Source organism: Sebastes fasciatus, chromosome 15 (genome assembly GCF_043250625.1).
Source record: "Sebastes fasciatus isolate fSebFas1 chromosome 15, fSebFas1.pri, whole genome shotgun sequence".
In the NCBI taxonomy this organism is placed as follows: Eukaryota; Metazoa; Chordata; class Actinopteri; order Perciformes; family Sebastidae; genus Sebastes; species Sebastes fasciatus.
Window position 1 is genome coordinate 25,700,398 of NC_133809.1, and position 23,242 is coordinate 25,723,639.

The window sequence follows — 23,242 nt, forward strand, 5'->3', positions numbered from 1 at the left end:
CTTCGGCAGTTGAAGATGTTGGAGAACACTCTGCATGCATCGCTGATGGAATCAGACTTCGTTCGGAAATTGAAAGTTGATGGCGAGACTTTAGGAGAGATTGCTGGCCCTGGTTGAACTTAGCGTTGCATGAAGGAGGAAACCGTAAGCGAATAGATAGTGGTGTTTGACGTGTACTTGAAAACATCAATCAAGAATGCTGAGAGATGTAGTCATGGTTCAGCAATTAGCACTCAACGAAAGAGCATTGCCCAAGGACACGATGTTGAACAGTGGAGAAAGCTGTTATGCAATATAGACAGAAAAACAGCCTCGATAACATTCCTCGTGGACCAGTGGAATATAGCAGAGAACCAGGTAAAGCTTCAGGGCAAAGCAGTTATTTGCAACCCGTGGAGAGATATGCTATTGTCTGAGCAAAGACGACTGGAATGTTGTTGAAGAGCTGAAATCTTCCCATGGAGGAGGTGGATAACCGTATGCTCCTACATGCAAATCATGCCAGCCAGAATGGCTATAAAACTACAGTTATTGTGAGTGAGGCTAAGAATGTCATGATCCTTTGTCTGGGACACTGTAAGACGATAAACTGCCCCCTGTATGAGAAATGTGGCACTCAGAATCGTACAAGGTACGTCAACATCTGCAACCTTGCTCCGCTCCTTGGACATGACCTATGTGATCCTCTTGTAGGCGTACATGCCTTTAGTGGTTGTGATAGCGTAAATGCTTTTGCTTGACGAGGAAAAACTCGGCGCTCTCAAACTTGTAACTCTTGAAACAAGACGTTCCAAAAGTCCTTTAAATCCCTGGGAACACCCTGGGATGTATCAGGGGAATTAAACAGCAATATGGAATCATTTGTCTGCAGGATGTATGCACCGATCACCTAGCGTTTGTGATGTCAATGATCGGTGTTACCTACTATTCTGCACCAAAAGGGTGCAGGTGAGTCCAGCCTACATGCCCCTTGCAGGGACTGCTTACGGCTGCATATAAAGCATGCCAATTACCAGGCAGCAGTGGAGGCACTGCTAGGAAGGACAGCCAGACAAACCAGAGCCAAAAGGACATGGATGGACAACTGATGACAAAGGTATTCTTATAATAAATACAATAAATTAATGCTCACCATCTTGCTCTAATAATAAAAATTGTATAAATTAGGACTGTCAGTCGATTAAAATGTTTAATCGCGATTAATGGCATGATTGTCTATAGTTAATCATGATTAATCGTAAATTATTCACATTTTTTATCTGTTCAAAATGTACCTTAAAGGGAGATTTGTCAAGTATTTAAAACACACTGACAGCTGTTGTTGCCTGTTGGGCTTGAGTCTGCCATGTTATGATTTGAGCATAAATTAAATGCTAAATGCAGTACCTGTGAGGGTTTCTGGACAATATTTGTCATTGTTTTGTGTTCTTAATTGATTTCCAATAATAAATATATACATACATTAGCATAAAGCAAGCATATTTGAGTATTAAATAGTTGACAAAAGCTCCCTTTAAGGTACATTTTGAACAGAAATAATGTGCGATTCATTTACGATTACTCACGATTAAATATTTGAATCGATTGACAGCCCTAAAAAATATCTATACAACATACAAACTAACAATGTGTGAATTCCATAAAAAGGAATGAGTTTTACTACTGTGTTTTCTCAAACAATTTCGGAATCTGTTGGTAATTTCCTCCTCTAAATAATCTTCTGCAACTAAGCCCTTTTCGTTCTATTTTCAGTGTCGTGACAGGCCTTAGTTTTCAAAGGTTTAAACAGCAGATGATGGATGGTTTCATTGGCGACTAGAGGGATTGTGAGGGTTTTAGCCTCAGCGTTGTGAACTGTGAGGGAAAGCATGCTGCGCGGCTGCCAGTGAAGAAACTTCAGAGCATAATGGATGACAGCCACCCCTGGCGAAACAACACAAGTAAGCTTAAGAGAGACAAAGGGGAGATCACTACGAGCTCCAAATGCAGATCCAAACAGTTGCTGGTGGCCATTAAATGTTGCGATTTAGAGCAAGGGTGTCCAAAGTGAGGTCAGGGTCCATGAGGAGAATTACCGGATCCCCAGTTTCGTGAATTTTAGAATCTCAAGGTTCTCCTATTAAAGTCCAACTGAAATTAAATAGCTTTATTTGCTATGCTGCATGCATATATGCTCTGTAAATCACTTGTTCTGTGTTTTCTTTTGAGAAAAAACATCTGAAACCGAGGGAGGAATTTATATTTTTTTGGTTTCATAATGGCGCCCCCTAGTTTTGCATTAATTTTGTGAAATATCCATATCCATAGCCGTCTTCGTATGGAGACCTTATTTCAATACAGCTAATCAAATCTTGCATGAAGCAGAAAAGTCAGCGTTCCATCATTGGCACATTAGGTCACACTGAGCCAGAGAGCAGCCTGCTACGCAACACAAGAGCCACAGACTCTGAACAACAACCCATGCGGAGACTGTGGATGAGCTAATGTAGCTACATTAGCTCTCCTGCTAATGTCTCCTTGTTATTTAACTCACAAACAGCGCCGCCGCTAGGCACACGTGCAACACGTGCTGTGTGTAGGGCACCAATTGCCGGAGGCGGCACAAACAGCCGGCCATAACGCTGCCGTTTGCCACTGAGGTGTTGCGGACCTCGTGGCAAAGACAGCTCAACTCTGGAGCGACGTTTATCCCAGTAAGCTAGCATGACATATTTGGTATCAACAGATTCATATGATACTGTATGTCCACTTTCTTAAAAACTGAAACCTGCAACCGCCTTCAAAAGACAGTAATGTTAATGCGAGTCAGATGATCCATCATCGTTTTCAGAGGGTTAAAAGTAGGCCAAGTAAACCAAGAACTGAGGAGGAGAATCATTCCTATTTTAAGGTCATGGTGATCAATGAGACAGGCAGAGTCTAATTAAAATATAACCCATGGTTCTATTTTTCACTTTTAAGATCTATTTTCACCTTTGATGAGTTAAATCATGTTAGAAATATTCCTACCAGTAGGTTACAGGTTAAAAGATCCATTCATTTAAAAGATATATTTCAGCTTAGCTTGTTTTGTTTTTTTCAATGCGTTACTCTTTCTGGTGCATTCTGGTCAGATTTAAGACTTTTTTTTGTCTCATAATCAATATCAATATGGTAGCTATATTATAAGCAGGTTAAAGCAGCAGTAGGTGAGATTGGAGCAAATATGATTAAAAAAAGTTATTTTCATAAAACAGTCGCTATATCCTGACAGTAGTGCATGTCTCATTTGAAAAAAAATCATGTGTCTCCGATTCCTCCGGTGCTTCTTATGGCATCCGCAAGATTTCACAGACCGGAGGAAAACAACCAATCAGAGCCGAGCTGGAGTCTGCCGTCCAGCTGCCGTCTCTGAGCAGCTGTCAATAACTCGTGAACTCCGATCAAACGGTCAAACTAGGCAACGCTGATCAATATTCGTTTACTGTACTGCCCATTTCTTGCCTCAAATGTATTCAGAATCATCTGGTAGTGTACTGTTTAGCTGTAAAATGAGAAAGTTTGTGACCCGGCAGCCATGTTGAGAAGAAGTCTAGTTATCTCTCAGAGCACTTGAATTACAATATGCTGAAAGGTTATTATGGAAATTTTGCCCAATGATGCCAAAAAATATTTTGCCTACTGCAGGTTTAAGTTTTGGACTATTCAAACAAAACAAGAAAATCTAATTTAAAAGATATATATCAGCTTACTTTTTTTTCAATATGTTACTGTTACTTGTGCATTCTGGTCGGATTCAAGTCAAAGCAGGTTAAGAGACTATGTCAATCCTGTATGTACAAAAATAACAGGTCAGGAACCTCCCGGCAGGCACAAAAAAAAAAGGCGGAGGAGCACCAGCTAAACTCTTGACTAGGGCACCAAATTGGTCATGGCCAGCTCTGCTTAGAAACATGAACACACATTTTGTCTGCACCTCAGCTTGTTGAATGAGCCACCACACAAACATTCACTCGTGAAAAGTGCACATTTTAACAGCATGTAGATGTCACTGTCCAGTTAGATGCTGGTGTAGTCTTCACTAACAACACACTGTCTGGCTGCCCATGACATGTAGTTTGCAGCCTGCCAGCTGCTGTCAATCAAACACAGACAGGGACATCTTAATCTTAATAATAAAAAAACTATTGACCATATATTTTTAAAAAACGGATGACTAAATGTGATTTCAGTTGGTCTGAAAGTTGAAACTTACACATTGTTAAAGAATGTTGAGTTTCACAATAAATGTCCCTTCCAATGTTATCTAGTCATGGTGTGGAGAGGGCTATAACTCAGTTCGATTCACAACAACTTTAATCTTCCTACTTTGGCATCATTTTGAGATAACAAATACGTAAGAGAAGTAAAGAGAAATATGTTTGAGTTGAGTTAAGTTGAATTATTGCAGCCTGTACAGCTATTTCAAAGCAGATCCATAAATTTAATCTGTATTATAATCCATTCCTTATGTTTATCTTGCTTTCATGGCATCCTGTAAATTGTAGGTTCTCATATGCTACTGAACATCTACAGTGTTTACTGCATGACTTACATTGGGGCATGCGTCTTCTCCTTGCTGTCCCACCAAGACGTAAAGCTGCTCGCCCTTCTTCAGCAGGAAGTCTCCGGTGATGTAGACACCATGTGACCTGCTCATTGCCAACACACTTCGGCCGCCAGCTGCACCGTAGGCCGTGATCCTGGGGAAGGGTAACAGAAACAAGACGACATGAAAATCAAACAAGGAGGAGTTCTATGTGGAAAGGTGTGAATCGTAAGCTGTACAGCAGGTGTTTATCAGAAATAACCTGAGGCTGATTAACAGTCCTCATCTATTCCACCTGCGATTTCATGAGTGCACAACATTAAATAACAATCAAAAATACATTGTTAATGTGGGGAGATCTTGAAAATCAATTGGCTGCTTATAAATTTGAAAAGAACATGGTGAAGATTAATACAGGAATATGTATTTAATTTGTGTCTTTTTTGTATAAATATATACTGTATATGTATTAAAGGTCCCATATTGTAAAATGTGAGATTTTCATGTCTTTTATATTATAAAGCAGGTTTAAGTGCAATATAAATAGTGTTTAACTATAAAAACGCTCAATATACAGAGAAATACACACAGCCCGTATTTAGAAATTGTGCGTTTGCAACAAGCTGTTAGGATTTCTGTCCATTTGTGATGTCACAAATATACAATATTTAGATCATTACAGGGTTTTAAACATAAACATTCTAAATGTGTCCCAGTTTATATCCTGTTGCAGTGTATGAAAATAACATCAACTGACAGGAAGTAAACATGGACCAAACTGTTGCCTAGCAACGCAATTCCGTTGTAATTCCGTTGAAATGCACTAAAACGGAGCGTTTCAGACAGAGGGTGAATACAGGCATATTCAGGCAGACAGTATGAGGAAAATAAAGTTTTTTTTAACATTACAGCATGTAAACATGTTCTAGTAGAAACACAAAATACAAGTATGAACCTGAAAATGAGCACGATATGGGACCTTTAATATTATTTTGCATATTAAATTATTTTGAAAACACTAAAACACACTTTAACCCTGCTGGGTGTTTTAAATAAAAACTGTTTGACCTAGCATAGTACATATAGGCTACACAAAACAACACACAGACTACAGAGTGCATGGACACACAAACACACAGAGATAGATACAAACAGACACACACCTTCACAGCAGAAGACACTAATTTCAAAAGCTCCAGTTTTCTTGCCAGGAAAATAAAACAACTTGATTGGTTTTTGGTAGCACTTCTACATTTCTCATCCCCGGTGGTCGTGCTTGGTGGGGAGAGAGAGGACGCTGCCCGGTGCTCAGTTGCTACCTCAGCTGTTTGCCTAATGACTTTTGGGAGAGGCAGAGCGCATATTCATCTCTGTGACCGTCTGTCAGCTTCATTTACAGACTCCGCCGGCTAAACCTGGCCGCATCAAAACCACAAATCTGGGGTTTTCTTCTGCGGAGACAGAAGGCGTTTTTTCTAAAACTCCGGGACATGTGTTAAGACAGAGCTGTCCGCGCTGTTGTTAGCTGGGTATTTTAAGACCCAAGAGTTTTGGCTGAGCGTAGCGGTGTTTGTTTTTTTGTGTTGACGTAGGAGGCTTTCAAAAACATTTTTTATTTGAACCATCCAAGTCAAATCCAAGTTAAACGCCTCACATTGTCATGAATGCCCACAGGAGGCATATTGATCTCCGACAAGGTAGTGGATATTACAGCATTAATCCTAGAGTGGTACGCAGTTTGAGGTCAAGGTGCTGAGGCTGATTGTTCAGGTGTTTCGAAGCCTTAAAGAGCACCGCCATAGTCGTGGAAGTGGGTGGTTTGGGGATTTGGAGCCTGGTGTGGAGTGAATCATGCTATTTAGCTGTCATTACTCCAGCCTCTGCTCCCTCCTGCAAGAATCTGATAGGAATTATTTCTCTGTTTGCTTGTAGAAGATTGATGTGCTGCTGATGCAGAGAGGAGTGGAGGTGGGTGGGAGGAAGAGTCTGCATTGTTGCAAAAAAATGTGAGTGCTGATGAGAGGTTAAATGTGTATTGTGTAGTGTTTGTGCTCATGAGGCTTAGTGTATGTACCTAAGGATTGGTCCTGTCAGGGGTTTTCAGGGATAACAGGCTTGAACACAAAACGCAGATAAGGATGAGGAGGAAGCAGGCAGAGGGCAATGATTTAATAACAGAAAAACTTACGCAGAATAAAAAAACGCAGCTGGTCCAGCAGACGGGTAACAAAAAGCCAATCCACAAAGTATAAAGTCACAAGTAGTTAACAAGAACCTCTCAACACGGAGAAAAACGTCTCACAAGGGGGGAAAAAAATAGGAGAAACACAACTCACAAGGAGGGATGACAAACTGACAGAGAGACAAACAGACTGGGGAGTTGGGCTAATCAGGTGCAGGTGAAACCAATCAGGGCGGGGTGGACAATCATAAAGGCGGGAAAATACAAAGGCAGGAAGTAACACACAGTGTGACATTACACACACAGGGTGGGTATATCAAAAATAAAACAGGAAACACTAAACAAAAGGAAGTTTTAAGTGGCAGCCATGATAAGAGCTATGAGGAAAAGTGCTTCAATGCTTATCTCCTTTAGCATAGGATACACTGCACCATCCTTTACCAAAGGAAAGGAGATAATGCCACCCTACAATTCCTTGCGGCCGACATTTAAAGCAACGCACCATTCGGCCGTTCATGAAAACAAACGATATGCTTATCTTGCATAGATTTAACAATTATTCATCTAGCCATTCGGATTCAAGTAAAAAAAAAAACAGTAAACAATAAACATATAGCAAACTGTCTATAAACAAATAATCAACATAAATAAATATTAGGTCTGGAAAGGAGTAGGGAGAAGTATACATTTAATGGTTCTTGCCCCTCTCCATAACTCAAATATGAACTCAATATTTATCATATAAACTTTTGAGGTAGCCTATAGGCTATTCCTTTTTTTAAAATTTCAATTCCAACCTTGGTAACGAAGTGATATTTTTCACTGGTTGTCCACGTTAGGTCAGATAATCCTTTATTATAAATTGATGTGAAGTGTTCCAGCAGCGAAAGGACCTGTGATATCTCTCTTTCACACACCGCAGGTGAAGCAGCCTGACACTGAAAGAGCGGTTTAATAACAAACGAGGACAAAGAAGCGCCTTTTGTAGTCCATCTTCAGAGCATTGTAGTTTCACCACGGCAGACCTGCCCTGCGTCACTAATATCTGCCGCGGTCGCATCATAATCACGCAGCCTAGTGTGACACTACGTCTCTTAACACTACGGTTGTCTTTTCCTAAGTGCTTAGGAATTTTCCTCATCTTTCCTTGATCTCATGACGTTTTCCATCGAGGTCAACGAAAAGTGGTTAGGAAACATTAGGATGGCATTTTTTTACTTTTCGACCGCAGCCACGCTCTGGATTTCATATTGAGCACCTTTATTAAAGATATAAAATTGTTACAGAGTCTTGGAGCCAGGACAGTTAACACTAAAGTTTGGCATAGAAAAATAAAAATTGGCAATGAAAACAAGTGTGCTGTGAGGCTTTCTACCTACCTGTAGGTGCCAGTTTCCGGGACCCGCCACATTTGAATGCCTTTGAAGGGCCCTCGGGTGCCGACTGTCACGTTGACGTTGCTGATCCTGTAGGAGTTGAGGCACTGAGTGGGAGTTGGCCCTTCAGGGCCTACAGCCCCACAGGTATGAAAGATCCATTTTTTGGCTGTGGATGAAAAAAAAGAAAAAATGAATTCACTTCAGCACTTCATAGAGCACACAGCTGTAGAAGCACATATACTCTGCATTCAGTCACACATGCACATAAGCAGACTTAAAGATGACAGAGAGGCTGAAATTCAGCGCGCACCACAGACTCATTAGAGTTCTATTTGTCCCCCATTTATTCCACTTCAACACTCCCCACCGCTCCACTTTCACATCAATAAAACTCATATGTAGAACAGTATTACATATTGGTAAGGCGAGCTCCGAACTGGAAGCTAATCATATGAGCTATCATATTCACAACCGCCGCAGGGGACGTAGTGACAGGATCACAGGTGACAAACATTTCTCCTCATTTTCCGTGTAATCCCACGCGTCGGTGCTAATTGGAGTTCTTTTCACTGTAATTAGCACGAGATTAGTCTTGTCAGATGGACGTGGAAGGACTTAACGCCGCAGTGCTAAATCCTGATTTAAGGCTTGTGAACACAGAGCAGCGGGGAAGACACCCGGCAGTGAAGAACCCCTCTCTCTCTCTCGCTCTCTCTCTTCTTTCTCCGTCTGCCTGGCCGGCAAACGCTCCGAGACTACTTATCATTAATTTAAGAGCAGGGGCTGCAAATCTGACAAGTCAGAGTCACTCCTGCAACAGAACAACTCACATGATGGCTTTCAAAGCCTCTGAGCTGCTGCTTAATGTGACTGTAACAGTGTTTGTGATTAGATACGATACAGAACAGACTTTTTAATTTTGTTTTTTTGGAAGAACGGTTGCAGTCGTAAACTGATTGCGACAGGATACAGGGGGAAAAAGAAGAGATGATATGAGACTAGTCTCAGGAGTGCAACTTAAAGTTATGATGCTTTCACAACAACACCTTTCGCTGTTCAAGTCGCCTGCTGTGTGGTGCCTATTAGAGATGAAGCCCAGGAATTGAGAATCCAATATTTACAGGGCTCTCTCGCCAAAATCCACTCTCTCTGACTGGAGAAAATAACCGCAGGAAGCTGGTATTTTTAGCCTGTGTGTACCTATGAACAACAAAATGAGAACATTTTCTTATTAATTATGTACAGTTGAGTTACGGAGAGAAATTGGGCTTTCGTAATGAGTTTTGGGGATGTGGGTCATTCCTGTTGTGCAGCAACATTTCAGCCTCATGACTTTTGAAAAAAGAAAAAAGATTTTTCATCTTTTTTGCATTATATAAGAATAATGACATGTTTAACGCGGCAGTAGGCAGGATGTTTTTGGCATCATTGGGCAAAAAATCCATAATAACCTTTCAGCATATTGCAATGCAAGTGTTCTGCGAGAAAACTAGACTTCTGCTCCTCCTCATGGCTCTGTTTTCAGGCTTTAGAAAATCTAGCCCGTGACGGGAGACTTTGGCACACACGGGGTGGTCACACAGGTCATTTCAGAGAGAGAGCGTGTTCCTATTGGCTGCTCATTCAACAGAGGCAGATGTCAATCACTCATGAACTCTGATCAAACAGTCTAACTAGGCAGCGCTTTTCAGAAATCATATAGTGTACTGTTTAGCTGTAAAATGAGAAAGTTTGCTCTGGCTGGAGGGCGGCCCTTGGTATTTACTCAACTCATCTCAACATAGAAGCCGGGTCACAAACGTTAATTTTATATAGCCATAGCTCTGTGAGTAGTCCAGATTTAGCTAGCTAACCTTCTACACATAAACAGAACTTTTATAACTTTATCAAATATGTCTTAAAAATGGTTTGATCGGACCAACTTTCTTCACAATTTAGCTGAACAGGGTGGAACTTTAAGAGAGTGACAAACAGATTAACATCATGAAACATGGAAATTAACACATGAGTGAAAGTTTATGCTCACCCTACTGTACTCCTTAGAGTTCTCTCCAAAAAAAAAATACGGTATGTCACTTTCTGAAAATGGTCTCAATGGAATTGCAGTATTTTTTTTTTTTTTTTTAGAGAGCGAGGAATTACTAACTAACAAGGTGGAAATTGACATCAGGGACACACAGTAAATGATTAAAATGGTACAAAACAACAACTATTGTTCTCCCTTATGTTTTTATATATACAGCTGTAAAACATTTAAAAAAAAAAATGTAATCATGATTAATCGCAAATTAATCACATTTATTATCAGTTGAAAATGTACCTTAAAAGGAGATTTGTCAGGTATTTAATACGCTTATTAACATGGGAGTGGGCAATATGCTTGCTTTATGCAAATGTATGTATATATTTATTATTGGAAATCAATTAACACAAAACAATGACAAATATTGTCCAGAAACCTTCACAGCTACTGCATGTAGCATAACAAATATGCTCAAATCATAACATTTTAACCTGAAGCCCAACAGGCAACTACCATCTTGAGGTCAGAGGTCAAGGGATCCCTTTGAAAATGGCCATGCCAGTTTTTCCTCGCCAGAATTTAGCGCAAGTTTGGAGTATTATTTCACCTCCTTCCCGACAAGCTGGTATGACATGGTTGGTACCAATGGATTAATTTCCTAGTTATTTTTCTCATGTTATTTTCACGTTAACTTTGACAGCCAGCCCTAATATATTTATAATCAGAGAGTTTAACATGGTCTATACATTAATTAAATATTATTTTACATCATTTATAATGTTATGGCTTATAGTTCTTACTTACTTTGCACTGGGGACAAGGGAGCCTGTATCAAAAAAAGCTCAGTAAAGTTTAAAACAAAATTTCTTTAATGTGCATTATTCTTTGTTTATGTTATAAAGAAGACCTTAATCTATAATTTAAGCTATTTGCTATAAATATTTGACACATTTTAAAGAAAATATGAGGAATGCAGCATAACATAAATGATCCATGTAATTATTTTAAAGCCAGGAGAAAGCATTCATCTCGCGTGCCTGTTTCTGTTTGCCGCCAGTCCAAATGATGACTTGCATAACTGCTGAAACCTGGACGGACTGCAAGTCGAGCATCCTATTTGTCAGGCTGATCCTCACGATTGGTTTGGTCCAAGGGCACTTGGTAAGTGATCCAACATCAGTGCTTCATGCTGAGCTCCACTTCGTCTCCCCACAAACATCTCCTCTGAGTTTGGTAAAGAGTTCCCAGCAGAGACAATTTCAAGCAAGTTTTCAAAAACACTTTAAAACACCACTATGGTACAAGAATGATTTAGAGTTCAGCCTGGTCTTAGCAAATGCACTCCTACTGTAAAAAAAAAAAAAAATAAACGTTCTGGCTCGCATCCAGTGGGAGTAAATTGATCCCTCAAGTCAGTATTCTCAACACCCAACAAGGTAAAAGAGTTAAGACTGTTGGGAGTAAATCCGCCACTGGAGCAGAAAAGCCTCCGAAGCCAAATGGTGCTTTAGATGTAAATCTTGCTGTACTTAATGAGTTACTCTGAGATGGCAATCAGTTAACCCTCTGAGACCCACAATAGACTTGTTTTTGTCTTTTTTTAGGGGGGTACAGGTGGGTCTTTAGGGGGAGATAGCAGGTCAACAGTAGATGTCACATAGAAGTGGTGTACATCATCTGAAAGCTGAGAACCTGAAGAGCACTGTGTGTTAAATTCTTCTAGTCATAAATCTGAAATAAACATGACTTAATTAATCTCTTAATTATTTAAAATAAATTGTGAAAGTGTAAAAGGGTTTAGAACATTATGATTGAAGTATATGATGACCATTCCCATGCTTATTTATGTCTCAAGCCTTGTTGCAGCAATTTTTGGGTTGATACAATTTGTTACACAGATTTGGTGCTAAATTTAACCATTTTTTTCCACTCGAGAATTATAAAAAATGATCAATAATCCCTCAGAAAGACCACATTAAGACACTAAGACCTTGAGGAACATCATAGAAAAAGCCATGCTGTAATTTGGTATCAAAAGCTTTTGACATTTTTTGAGATTTGTCTCACTGGTGGTCTCACTACAATGAAATGGCTACTATGGGGACTAATCATCATCACACATGAATACAATTGGGCTCGTTGGATCCACAAGAGTCTCAGCTTTACAGTGATACCCAATTTATGTAATAAGACTGTTTAGGGATCCCAGTATGCAGAAACATTTAAATATACTATTGCCCCAAATTGCATGCGATTATCGTAAAGTGGGCATGTCTGTAAAGGGGAGACTCGTGGGTACCCATAGAGCCCATTTTCATCCACAGATCTTGAGGTCAGAGGTCAAGGGACCCCTTTGAAAATGGCCATGCCAGTTTTTCCTCGCTAAAGTGTAGCCAAACTTCAAAGCGTTATTTAGCCTCTTTCCCGACAAGGTGGTATGACGTGGTTGGTACCAATGGATTCACTAGGTTTTTCTAGTTTTATATGATACGTAGCTCCACTCTAGCCCTTAAACTGAACCTGCTAGAGAACCTGCATGGGACAAGCAGAAGAGAAAGGAGTGAAGGTGAGATGTTGCATCATGATTTCGTTTTTTCTTATTTGGAGAAGTGAGTTCTTGGCCCTCTGACATGAATAACCCTTGTTATGTAAAGTGAGCTCGACTTTTTGACAACAGCGCCGCTGGTGTCGAAGATATAGCAAAGTCTTCCAATTCGATTTCTCTCTCCCGTCCCCCCAGGGTGCGGTTGGTTTCACACTTCAACCCAGCTGATCGCTCTTGTTGGTGCATCAATATGAGTGAGTTCTTATGCACACATACACACACACACACACACAACCGCACGATCGCACAAACGCAACTGGCGTAATGAGCCATTCTGCGATAGGCACTTGGCAGAACAGACAAAGATAAGATGTGCTCTCACAGATGAAAATCTTCTCTAATAAGTGGTGTGCACGGTAGTCAGCCCCTCTGACCTACAACACACACTCAAATTATACACATATGCTCTTAGACGCACAAACATCCCTGGGGGGGGGGACTCTGACTCTGCCTGACTATTATAAGAATCTCCTTTACTGTGAACTTTGCCACCGGTGGTATGCCATCATCATAACAAACACTGGTCTCCATCAGAGAAAGGGCCGGCGCTGTGTGCACTGTCATCAGTGAGGGATTGAGAGAGAGAAAGAAAGAGACTCACAGCGGAGAACAATGCCTCTGATTGGATTACAATACTGACAGCAATGTTCCAGCAGTCTTTATCTCCTCTGAACATTATTAATACAAGACAACAGTAAACATGTCATTCTTTAGGAATGACAAAGGCAGTCCTTGGGCCAATCAGTAACAAGTAAACAAGCGTTTCATCACCAGGCTTCTGAATAGGTTTTAAATTGCCAGAATGAAGCAATGAGACTCGGTTTTGTGAAAAATTATCATCACTCGGTGCAAGAAGGCATGTTGTGTCAAACTGAGATTTAATTGAAGTTCTAAGGCAAGCTCTAATTCTAATGTTGTCTTGACTTTAGCCATGGTGATTGGGTTAGACTGAGTGACATAGTACAACGATCGAGCGATGCACAGAACAGGTGACGTGGTATATCACGCAACCGTCATTAAAGTTACGTGGTATAATAACGAGTATAACAAGGAAGAAAGTCCATTAGGGTCGGGCTGGAGGGCCGGTGGATGTGTCAAACTAAAACTGGACTTTCCCCCAGGAGACGGCTGTTTGTGTCCCGTGTGAACGTAGTCATTTTAAGCCAAACTATGATTTTACTAAACCTAACCAAGTAGATTTGTTGCCTAACCCTAACTAAGTAGTTTTGATGTTTAAAACTGCGACTGTAATCCAGGAGAAAATACGTTTCCCTTGAAACGTAGGTGAGAATTGAAAAATTGAGAAAATTTATAGGAGACAGGAGATCGTCAGTAGCCCAGCAGGAATAAAACGCAGTCCCATTCATTTAATATAGCCAGTCCAACACAGCGTCAGTGCCAACGCATGGGGCTCAGGCAGAACTACACAAGATCGTCCAGAAAAAAACAGTTGAACCAGGCTAAACTTTTGCTGCAACAAAACTTCATCCAGCTGCGTCGGACAATCAAATGCATGCCAGCCCACATTCCTGTCGGTTTATTTTTTAACATTAACGGTGTATTTCTGCTGTTTACATCATGATCATTGTGACAAAAGATACAATTATTGCCGCCATAATAACTTTCCAGAGTTATAACATCCTGTCTCAGAGTATTATAAACTGCTGTAGGCTACAGTGTTTTGGTGTCAGATAAACCTTCAACTCAGGGATCTGTTGCTCAAACTGGACTTCCTGGATCTTATTTCATTATTTCAGCGGTGCCTGAAGCAACATAACCCCCCTGAGGCTGTTTATGGTCTTAACGCCTACAGGTATGCCAGAGAAAAATCTTTGGGGTTTCGTGTTAAAAGAATTCTCAGTTTTGGTATATCTCATTTATACAATATCTTGGTTTAGCATAAGTTACATATTGCTTTGATCAACGTGACAAACAGGAAATGAAATGGCAATTCAATCTGATAATCAGACTATGAATTAGTTTCAATTTGACATGATTTACAAAACAACTACTGTCAACAATAACAGCCAAACAAACACTCCGACTCAACATCGTGTTGTTTGTAATTATAGTGTTTGTCTGCTCAACTGCTTCTCAAGGTGAAGCACTTCAAATTAGTGCAATAAAAGCATACTAAATATATGTGATAATTAGTTTTTTTGCATATAACATGGCTTCTGGATCAATTATACCTTTAAAAAAATCAATGTTAACTTTAAAAGATAACTGCATGCACCCCAAACATAATTTAAGTTAAAAAAAAAAATACAATAATGCGTAGACCACTGGTAGACTCAAGGGGGTGGGGGTGTTCGAACAAACCGCAGCAAAAGTGCCCTCTTGGATGCCCCTATGATAGATGATGAAACACACTAAAGTGGATGAGTGAATCAAAAATCACCGGACTTTCACCCAGTAGACCAGCTTTCGTGTCCCGTGTGAAACCAGAAGTCAATATTGATTTATTTGTCCCATACCTCACGTACTTAAGTAATGTCATTTCCGGTGTTATTTTAAGCAAACCACAATCTTTTCCTAAACCTAACTAAGTAGTTTTGTTGCCTAATCCTAACCAAATCAATCTTTTCCTAAACCTAACTATGTAGTTTTGTTGCCTAACCCTAACCAAGTCAATCTTGTCCGATGTCTAAACCTAAGGAAGTTGTTTCCTGTGGAGACGTAAGTTTATTTTGAAAAGACTGTATGCATGTAATGAGCAGAAATTGACATGTTGCTGGACATTCATAGGAAAACAAATGAAAAAAGAGCAATAGTTTTATGTAAGACATCATACGAACTGTTGTATGTAAATACGTTGGTAGAAAACATGATAAAGTGCCGTCTAGGTGCCCTTCCAGTAGAGAAAACGTGATGCAGTGCCCTGGGTGCCCTTTCAGTGGATATAGCGTGATCAAGTGCCTTCTAGGGTGGCCTTAAAATTGACAAAACATGATGCAGTGCCATACAGGCTGCCCTACATGCTAGAACACTTTCTGCTCGCTGGTGCCGCTACACGTGGAGCTGGTGTCCTTTGTATTTTTTTTCGCCCCTGTCCCTCAGACAACCTGAGTCCACCACTGGCGTAGACTTCTCATTCCGCGCAGCTCTCCGCTCTTAGCATGTATCCTCCTTATCCAGTGACAGTTGTCCTCCTTGGGCCGGCCATTAGAAAGATGGATCAAGGCTGGCGCGCCATGAATGGCTCTGAATGCTAAGCACAAAGCTTATGAGGCACCCGAGTCCAATTAATTACCAAAAGCCTATTTTGTGTGGCACTGCTCGTTATCAGTCTCATATCTGTCCTAATGACTAATGTTCTCTCTCCAAAACCCAAAGTAACAACGACTAGCTAACTGATTGCCACAGGCCAATGTTTATGAACAAATATCCATCTCCACTCTGCAGCTAATTAGCGAGCACGTATTGGCCAGAAACTTCTCTTCTGCACGGAGCATTCAGAGAGCAACATCTGCCGTCAGTTACCTTCAAGAGCCAATCGGATCGCTTCAATCACCCACCCTTCTGTCTTTGATTTGATGCCAGTTTTCATCTACTCCACAGAACTCATGTTTTTGTTGTCGTCTGTTGTTGTTGTGCGAACGGAAGTGGAACACCTTGATGTGAAAATGTGCTGTCTGTTCAAAGAAGCTAATGCTTGTACATCCCGCAGGTGAGGTGTAAATATGATGATGCTTTGTTGCATCGTGACGGCGTATTGTGTAAAGTTGTTTTATTGTCGTAAAAAAAAAACTAAAAACACTAATCTTTGTCAATCACACACCCACACGTACACCCACACACTCTCATACAGTGAATGGCCAGAGAAAAATAGGCCCCGGAGCTCATTTTGAGGTTAGCGACGCGTTCCTTTCCCATCAGTAGAGGTAATCACAAAAAAGAAAGGGAAGCAAGCTCATCTCGGTTGACTTTTTTCACTTTCCCCCCTCCCGAAAGCAAATGATGAGTCAGCAGTGAGAGGCGGGTGCCACACAGTAGGGCAGTGGTGAGAAATGAAAGCTGACAGAATAGTGGGGAATCAATGGAGATGAGGGGAGAAAAGAAGAAGAGGAAATAAACCAATGAAGGTAAAGTCAGGGTGAAGGGCAAAAAAGAAAGAGCAGCAGGAACAGGAAGTGGGACAACAGACCGAGATCAGAGTGACAGAAAGACCCGGCGGCGGGGTTGGGAGGGCAGTAATGTGAACTAACAGACAGTCAACAGCAGCTTTCAAATGATAAAGATGGAAGATGGGAAACAAATGGAGAAACAAAAAGACCCAATATGTGGTGGCAGAGTAAGAGGAAAGATTAAGGGGAAAGTGAGCGGAGACAAGAGACGTTGACGTTTGCTGGGGTTAATCATTGAGCGTGTCGTGGGGGAAGAGGAGAGCCGTGTTGGAGTGACAGGTCTGCTGAGCCAAAACCCTCATCAGGCTTGCCATCCTGCCCTGCAGACGTCAAAGCATCAGCTCCAGAAGGGGAGAAGTGAGACGCCTGACGAATGTTAACAGCTCATGGCTGTCTTTGAAATGGCCGATGTGTAACTGCAAGTTCAACTTCTTTCCCGCCCGAGTTAATATCTATGATAATCACAAGGGCGAGAGCAGAGTGATCTCACAGTCCCATCTTTCTCTGAGTCTGCCGGCTTTATTGTCACCATACTGAGTATTATCTGTGTAAGCACATTAAAATGGCCTTTTTGTTGCTACCCGTGCAGCTAGATCCTGGTAACAAAGCCCTACTGTATATCTTTTATATGATATCATTAGGGCTGTCAATCGATTCAAAATACTTAATCGCAATTAATCGCATGATTGTCCATAGTTAATTGCGATTAATTGCAAACTAATCACACATTTTTAATCTGTTCAAAATGTACATTAAAGGGAGATTTGTCAAGTATTTAATACTCTTATCAACATGGGAGTGGGCAAATATGCTGCTTTATGCAAATGTATGTATATATTTATTATTGGAAATCAATTAACACAAAATAATGACAAATGTTGTTCAGAAACCCTCACAGGTACTGCATTTAGCATAGAAAATATGCTCAAATCATAACATGGCAAACTGCAGCCCAACAGGCAACAACAGCTGTCAGTGTGTCAGTGTGCTGACTTGACTATGACTTGACCCAAACTGCATGTGATTATCATAAAGTGGGCATGTCTGTAAAGGGGAGACTCGTGGGTACCCATAGAACCCATTTTCATTCACATATCTTGAGGTCAGAAGTCGAGGGACCCCTTTGAAAATGGCCATGCCAGTTTTTTCTTACCAAAATTTAGCGCAAGTTTGGAGCGACAGGCTAGTATAGCATGGTTGGTACCAATGGATTTCTTAGGTTTTCTAGTTTCATAAGATACCAATTCTTCACTCTAGCTTTAAAACTGAGCCCGCTACAACCTAAAAAATTGCAAGTTGCGTTAATGCATTAAAGAAATTAGTGGCCTTAAAACAAATTTCCGCAGTATTATTGCGTAAACTTTGACAGCCCTAAATATCGCATATAAAATATTTCCTGAAATGCCATATTTCCCGCTCAGCATAAACACTTTTCTTGATAGACTGAGTAGTCTTTGTTAGCTGACGGAGTCATGCCTGTGGCTCCGGTTCAATGCTTAATCCTGTAACATTATCAAATCATGCCCGCTGGCCAAACATTAACATCTGATGTTTTACTGTCCCAGTTTGAACCTCGAGAGGCAAACGGACCACTCTGTGTTCAAGGCTAAGGAGCGACCCACATCACAGACATTCAATCAGGCAAGCCACTGAACAAACATATTAGGGCCCTGACAAACAATTGACTATTGGTCCGCGTTGGTCTGCTGTTGAGCATTGTTGTTAAGGCGAAACCATCATCCCTACTTTGTGTCAGGCACCGTTTTGCTCTAGTCGGTACTCAGTGGCTGTACAGCAAAGGTGATGCTGTATGTTAAATCGGCGATGCAGGCAGAGCGAGAGAGAGAGAGAGAGAGAGAGAGAGAGAGAGAGAGAGAGCCGTCTGTCTGTCTGGCTGTTCAGGCTTCCAAGAGCACTCCACCGATTTAGCTTCACACTCATAACAGAAAAAACAGGACCAAAATTGATGCAACTGAAGCATCTTTTTTTCCTTCTTCTTCCTTGTCAAACTTGGTGTCTACATTAACCACAATGCAACTTGGCCACAACAGTTTGGCTGAAGAGTTATGCTAGCAGTGGCTAATGTAGCATGGAGCCTCTAGCTTCAAGCAGAGATGAGGAGCGGGTTACAGATATCTGGCTCCAGCCGGTTAGACTGTTATCAGGTCATTAAATGGGCGTTTTCAGTGGCTATACGCCTCATAGATTTAGGTCAGAAGGGGCCTTTTACACCCACTAGAAGGTTTAATCATCGATTCATATGGGCGATCACTGAAAGAAGGAAACAGCGACCTCTAATGACCGTAGTAATTATGACAGGAGCAAAAACGTAAGTCAGAGTAGTAAAAAAACTCCATACGGGGTGTTGGTCGGGGGCGATGGATGTAACACAAAACACAGCACAGTGGGAAACGCTAGTGATCACGGTTTCAGTGATCAACCACTTATATGAATCAAAAAGCTTGGGACAGAATCATTCCCATACAACCGCTGTTTAAATAATTTGCCTATAGTAATCAAGTAGTCTGCTTTTAGTGTTTGTTTTGAGTCTTTTCATACATGACAACATGTGAAAAAACATTTCAAAACTAGGTTAGACTAATGTTAATTTTTGTTTAGTTTTTTACTTTACTCCTTCGATACTTTGCCTCACGGACCGTCTGCTTTCCAGCTGGATACCTGAGGCTGACGCTGCGTGCACATTGATATTGTGACGGGAAAAGGGAAGTCATTTCTGAATGAAAAATGAATGCGCACAGGGAAAGCGCCCTTGTCAAGTGGATTGATAATGCCTGGTTACGTAATCCCCTCAAAGTGAAACTTTTACCAATCCTCAACCGGCTCTGCGGCACACATGCAGACCGGCGCCTGTCTCCCTCCATACTGCTAACGGGTGAGGGAGGAGTCCGGGCAAAGGGGCGCTGTTCATCTGCATGCCTGCAGAGCCGGCCAAAAAACGGCAATGAAAAGAGGGAAAAGGCAGAAGAAGTGAGCCAGTAAATAGCAAAGTGATCTGTTTCATTACTTTGTATTCATGTAATAAATATACAAATGTCTATTAGATGGTAATCTGCATGAGAAATGATGCAAAACAACAAAAATGTGGTTATAATAATCACTATATATAACCGCATTTAGTGATCATTTTGACTCGGACAGACGTGATCACTATAAGCATTTTGTTGCCTTAACCTAAAGAAGTTGAAGTTTTGTTGCCTAAACCTATGTGGTATATTTTCAGGTCTGATGCCGGACTGAGAGGCCCCTAATTGTAAACATATGTGAAAGAAGTAGGGCAAAGGCCAGGGGCTGAAAGATAAACATGTAGGAGAATACCTAAGACATGAGTTCATATCTTAGCTCGGTGATTGGAGGGCCTGAACCCGATATAAGGTGGTCGGGGGCCCCCAAGCTGCAGGACTTTCATATTCGACTGGAGGCCTCCGGACTGCTCGAGACGTCCGTATGACATGTGTGACTTGTTTGTAATAAACTCTATTTACCAGCAAGAACAGTGTCCTCGGAGCTTCCTTCATCATCACTTCAACAGCACTGTCGCAGAAAAGATACGACATAATTTGGCGTCACGAACAGGATCGGAGGTGACCATCAGCACAACTTCACAGAACGGTGAGATCACTCATTGAATGCTGGTCATTAATTGGGGCTGTTATGTGGAGTTGTTTGGACACACCGTAAATTAAGAACCTTCTGGTTATAGACATGTACTGTTGATTTGATGTTTAAAGTGAGGCTCCGTGCTAAATTTAATGAAAAAAGGGGGAATGAATAGAGAAAAGATATAAAGGGAAGAAAAGAAGTATGAGAAATACAAGGAATAGTTTAGAATAGCTTTATGGTAACGATAAGGTGGTTAAAAAGTATCGTGCAGGATTAATGAAGAGGGGCCCTAAACTTCTTAACGGTAAGACGCATGCATATTAGCCACTGCGTAACGATGGCTCTGACATAGTCCGGAATTAACTTAGAAAGACAAAATTGGGAAACCTGGATCCAGGTAATTTGAATAAATAAATGTAAAGAGTGTTAAAGGAAATAAAGGAAATAAAGGAAATGATCATATGACAAGCCGCAAATCGGATAGGATAGAGCCCTCAGGTGAGGAGCATTGTAGTATGGGCCAAATTAAAACCTGAAACAACATCTGATGGTCAGTTAATAACTGGAGAGTGTAGAATCACAATTCGATTGACAGTTACCACTCTGACGCTGTTGACGAACGGTGATTCAAGAAGTAACTTCTCGTCGAAAATTTTACATCTCATGGGTAGCAGAAATTTACGAGAAAAAGTAAGGAAATAGCGGCAGAAAGCATGCATAGGAATATATCTAAAAGTTCAAGTGAAGAAAATGTGGGTGCGTGTTTACTTTGGGATGGAAGGGTGCAGTTGAGAAAAATGGGTGTGCGTTGGAGTCTGGATGTATGTGCGTTGGAGTTTTGGAGTGAAAAAAAAAAAAAAAAGGTGGGAGTGTGTTTACTTTGAGGGGAGCAGAGGGGAAAAATGTGGGTGCGTAAATGTGTGTGACATTTGGCTGCTGATGGAGTCCAGATGTGGGCCATAAAATGGTTAGAAGACTAATGATATATTGTGTAAACCAATGAGCTTCTTGCCTTTTTCTAAGAAGACTGTTGAATTGAATAATGTAGTGTGTAAAACCATGAGCTTCTTATAAAAGACTAAAACATGAGCTCTTCTTAAAAGGGACGTTATATAATAATTAAAGCTGTTAAAGCACAAAATGAACTTCTCTAAGAAGGGTAGTGATTGAAACCCCCCCTCTCCCTCTCTCTCTCTCTCCCTCTCTCTCTCTCTTCCCAAAATTCCTTTCGATGACCCTTTCTTGGGAGATACAGAAAATTCCTTTGCCATTTGAACTGTTTGGTCCAGTGGGATTCTTTAATGTTTAGATAAGGGGTTTAAGTTAGGAATATAATGTATGATGCTGTTAAAGGGACCTATGGGTTCACAAGAGACTAAATCATTGCCTGTTCCTTGTCTGTTATGTCATTTATGGTGAGTGAGAATTGAGATGGGAGACAAGGCAGAGGGCCGGCACATCACGGAGGGGGGATTGCTGACGTCAACTTGGAAGGCTTTCCAGGTCAATCTACTAAAAAGGCCGGTACAACTTATACACAAACTCTTTAACAAAAACAAAACCTGCATTTCCATATGTGTATGTGTTCTCAGTCATAAGCAATATTGATGGTACACATATAGACCTGCTTTCATTTATTAAACCTAAGAGGAAACTGACCTGCTCAGTTAGGAGAAATAAATAAATGAATTAATAGAAAACTTGGCAACGGATTGATCAGTGAATGCATTTGATTAATTAATGGCATATGATTGTTGAGTCTAACCTCTACTGACAATTACAGATGTTCATGTATGTTATGGTGCGTAGTTTGTCTGATCTGTGATGTGGTGGACATTCAAGGTGGTGACTGTTTGAAGATTTGAGCTGAATATTGATTGATTAGATGACTGGTTAATTTGTTGATTAATTGAGGAGTTGGATAATTGGATAAATTGTTGATTGACTGATTGGCTAGTTGATCAATTGGTTAATTGGATAATTGGTTAACTGATTGGTTGGATAATCGGATTAATTGGTTGATTTGAGAATTGGTTAATTGATTGATTGGTTAATTGGTTGATTGGTTGATTGGTTAATTGATTGATTGGTTAATTGGTTAATTGGTTAATTGGTTAATTGGTCAATTGGTTAATTGGTTAATTGGAGAATTGGTTAATTGGTTAATTGGTTAATTGGTTAATTGGTCAATTGGTTAATTGGTTAATTGGAGAATTGGTTAATTGGTTAATTGGTTAATTGGTTAATTGGATAATTGGTTAATTGATTAATTGGGTAATTGGATTTAAAAAAAAAAAAAAAAAAAAGGGGGGAAGTAATCTAAATAAGCCTTGAGTAGTTTTTAATTTCAGCAATTACTTCTTAAAGTACAATAACGGAACATAAGGAAGCCGTTATAATGGGGAAGAAGAACACTAAAAATCCGAAAGTAATCACTCCTGTTGAGATAGTACAGAAGAATAATCCTTTAATTAGGGGCATCGCAAACATTGCAAAAATATCGGAAAAATGGCACAAACGCTGGCCTGAAATTGACCAACCATGGCCAATAGAGGGGACGCTTAACCCAGATGTAATTAGAATAATGCTAGTACTTGTATCGACATACAGAGCTGAGCAAAAGAAGGGAAAAAAGGGGATAAAACGCAAAGAGAAGAGGCAAGTGGAGCTTGGCATTCTCCAGTTATTTGAAGATGAGGGACAGAAACTGATCAAAGCTGCAAACGATAAGAGGGATA

At 40.6% G+C, this 23,242-nt stretch overlaps 1 protein-coding gene across 3 annotated transcripts in view; it reads right to left on the minus strand.

The window, feature by feature from the left end:
- The window catches only part of alk (ALK receptor tyrosine kinase), a 484,391-nt gene that overhangs the window by 47,214 nt on the left and 413,935 nt on the right, over positions 1-23,242 (minus strand). For all 3 annotated transcript variants that reach the window (XM_074661350.1, XM_074661348.1, XM_074661351.1), the window contains exons 12-13: positions 8,129-8,294; positions 4,574-4,721 (exon numbers count right to left, since the gene is read on the minus strand). In XM_074661350.1, coding sequence (XP_074517451.1) covers positions 4,574-4,721; positions 8,129-8,294 — 314 coding nt within the window. The remainder of the gene's footprint in view (positions 1-4,573; positions 4,722-8,128; positions 8,295-23,242) is intronic.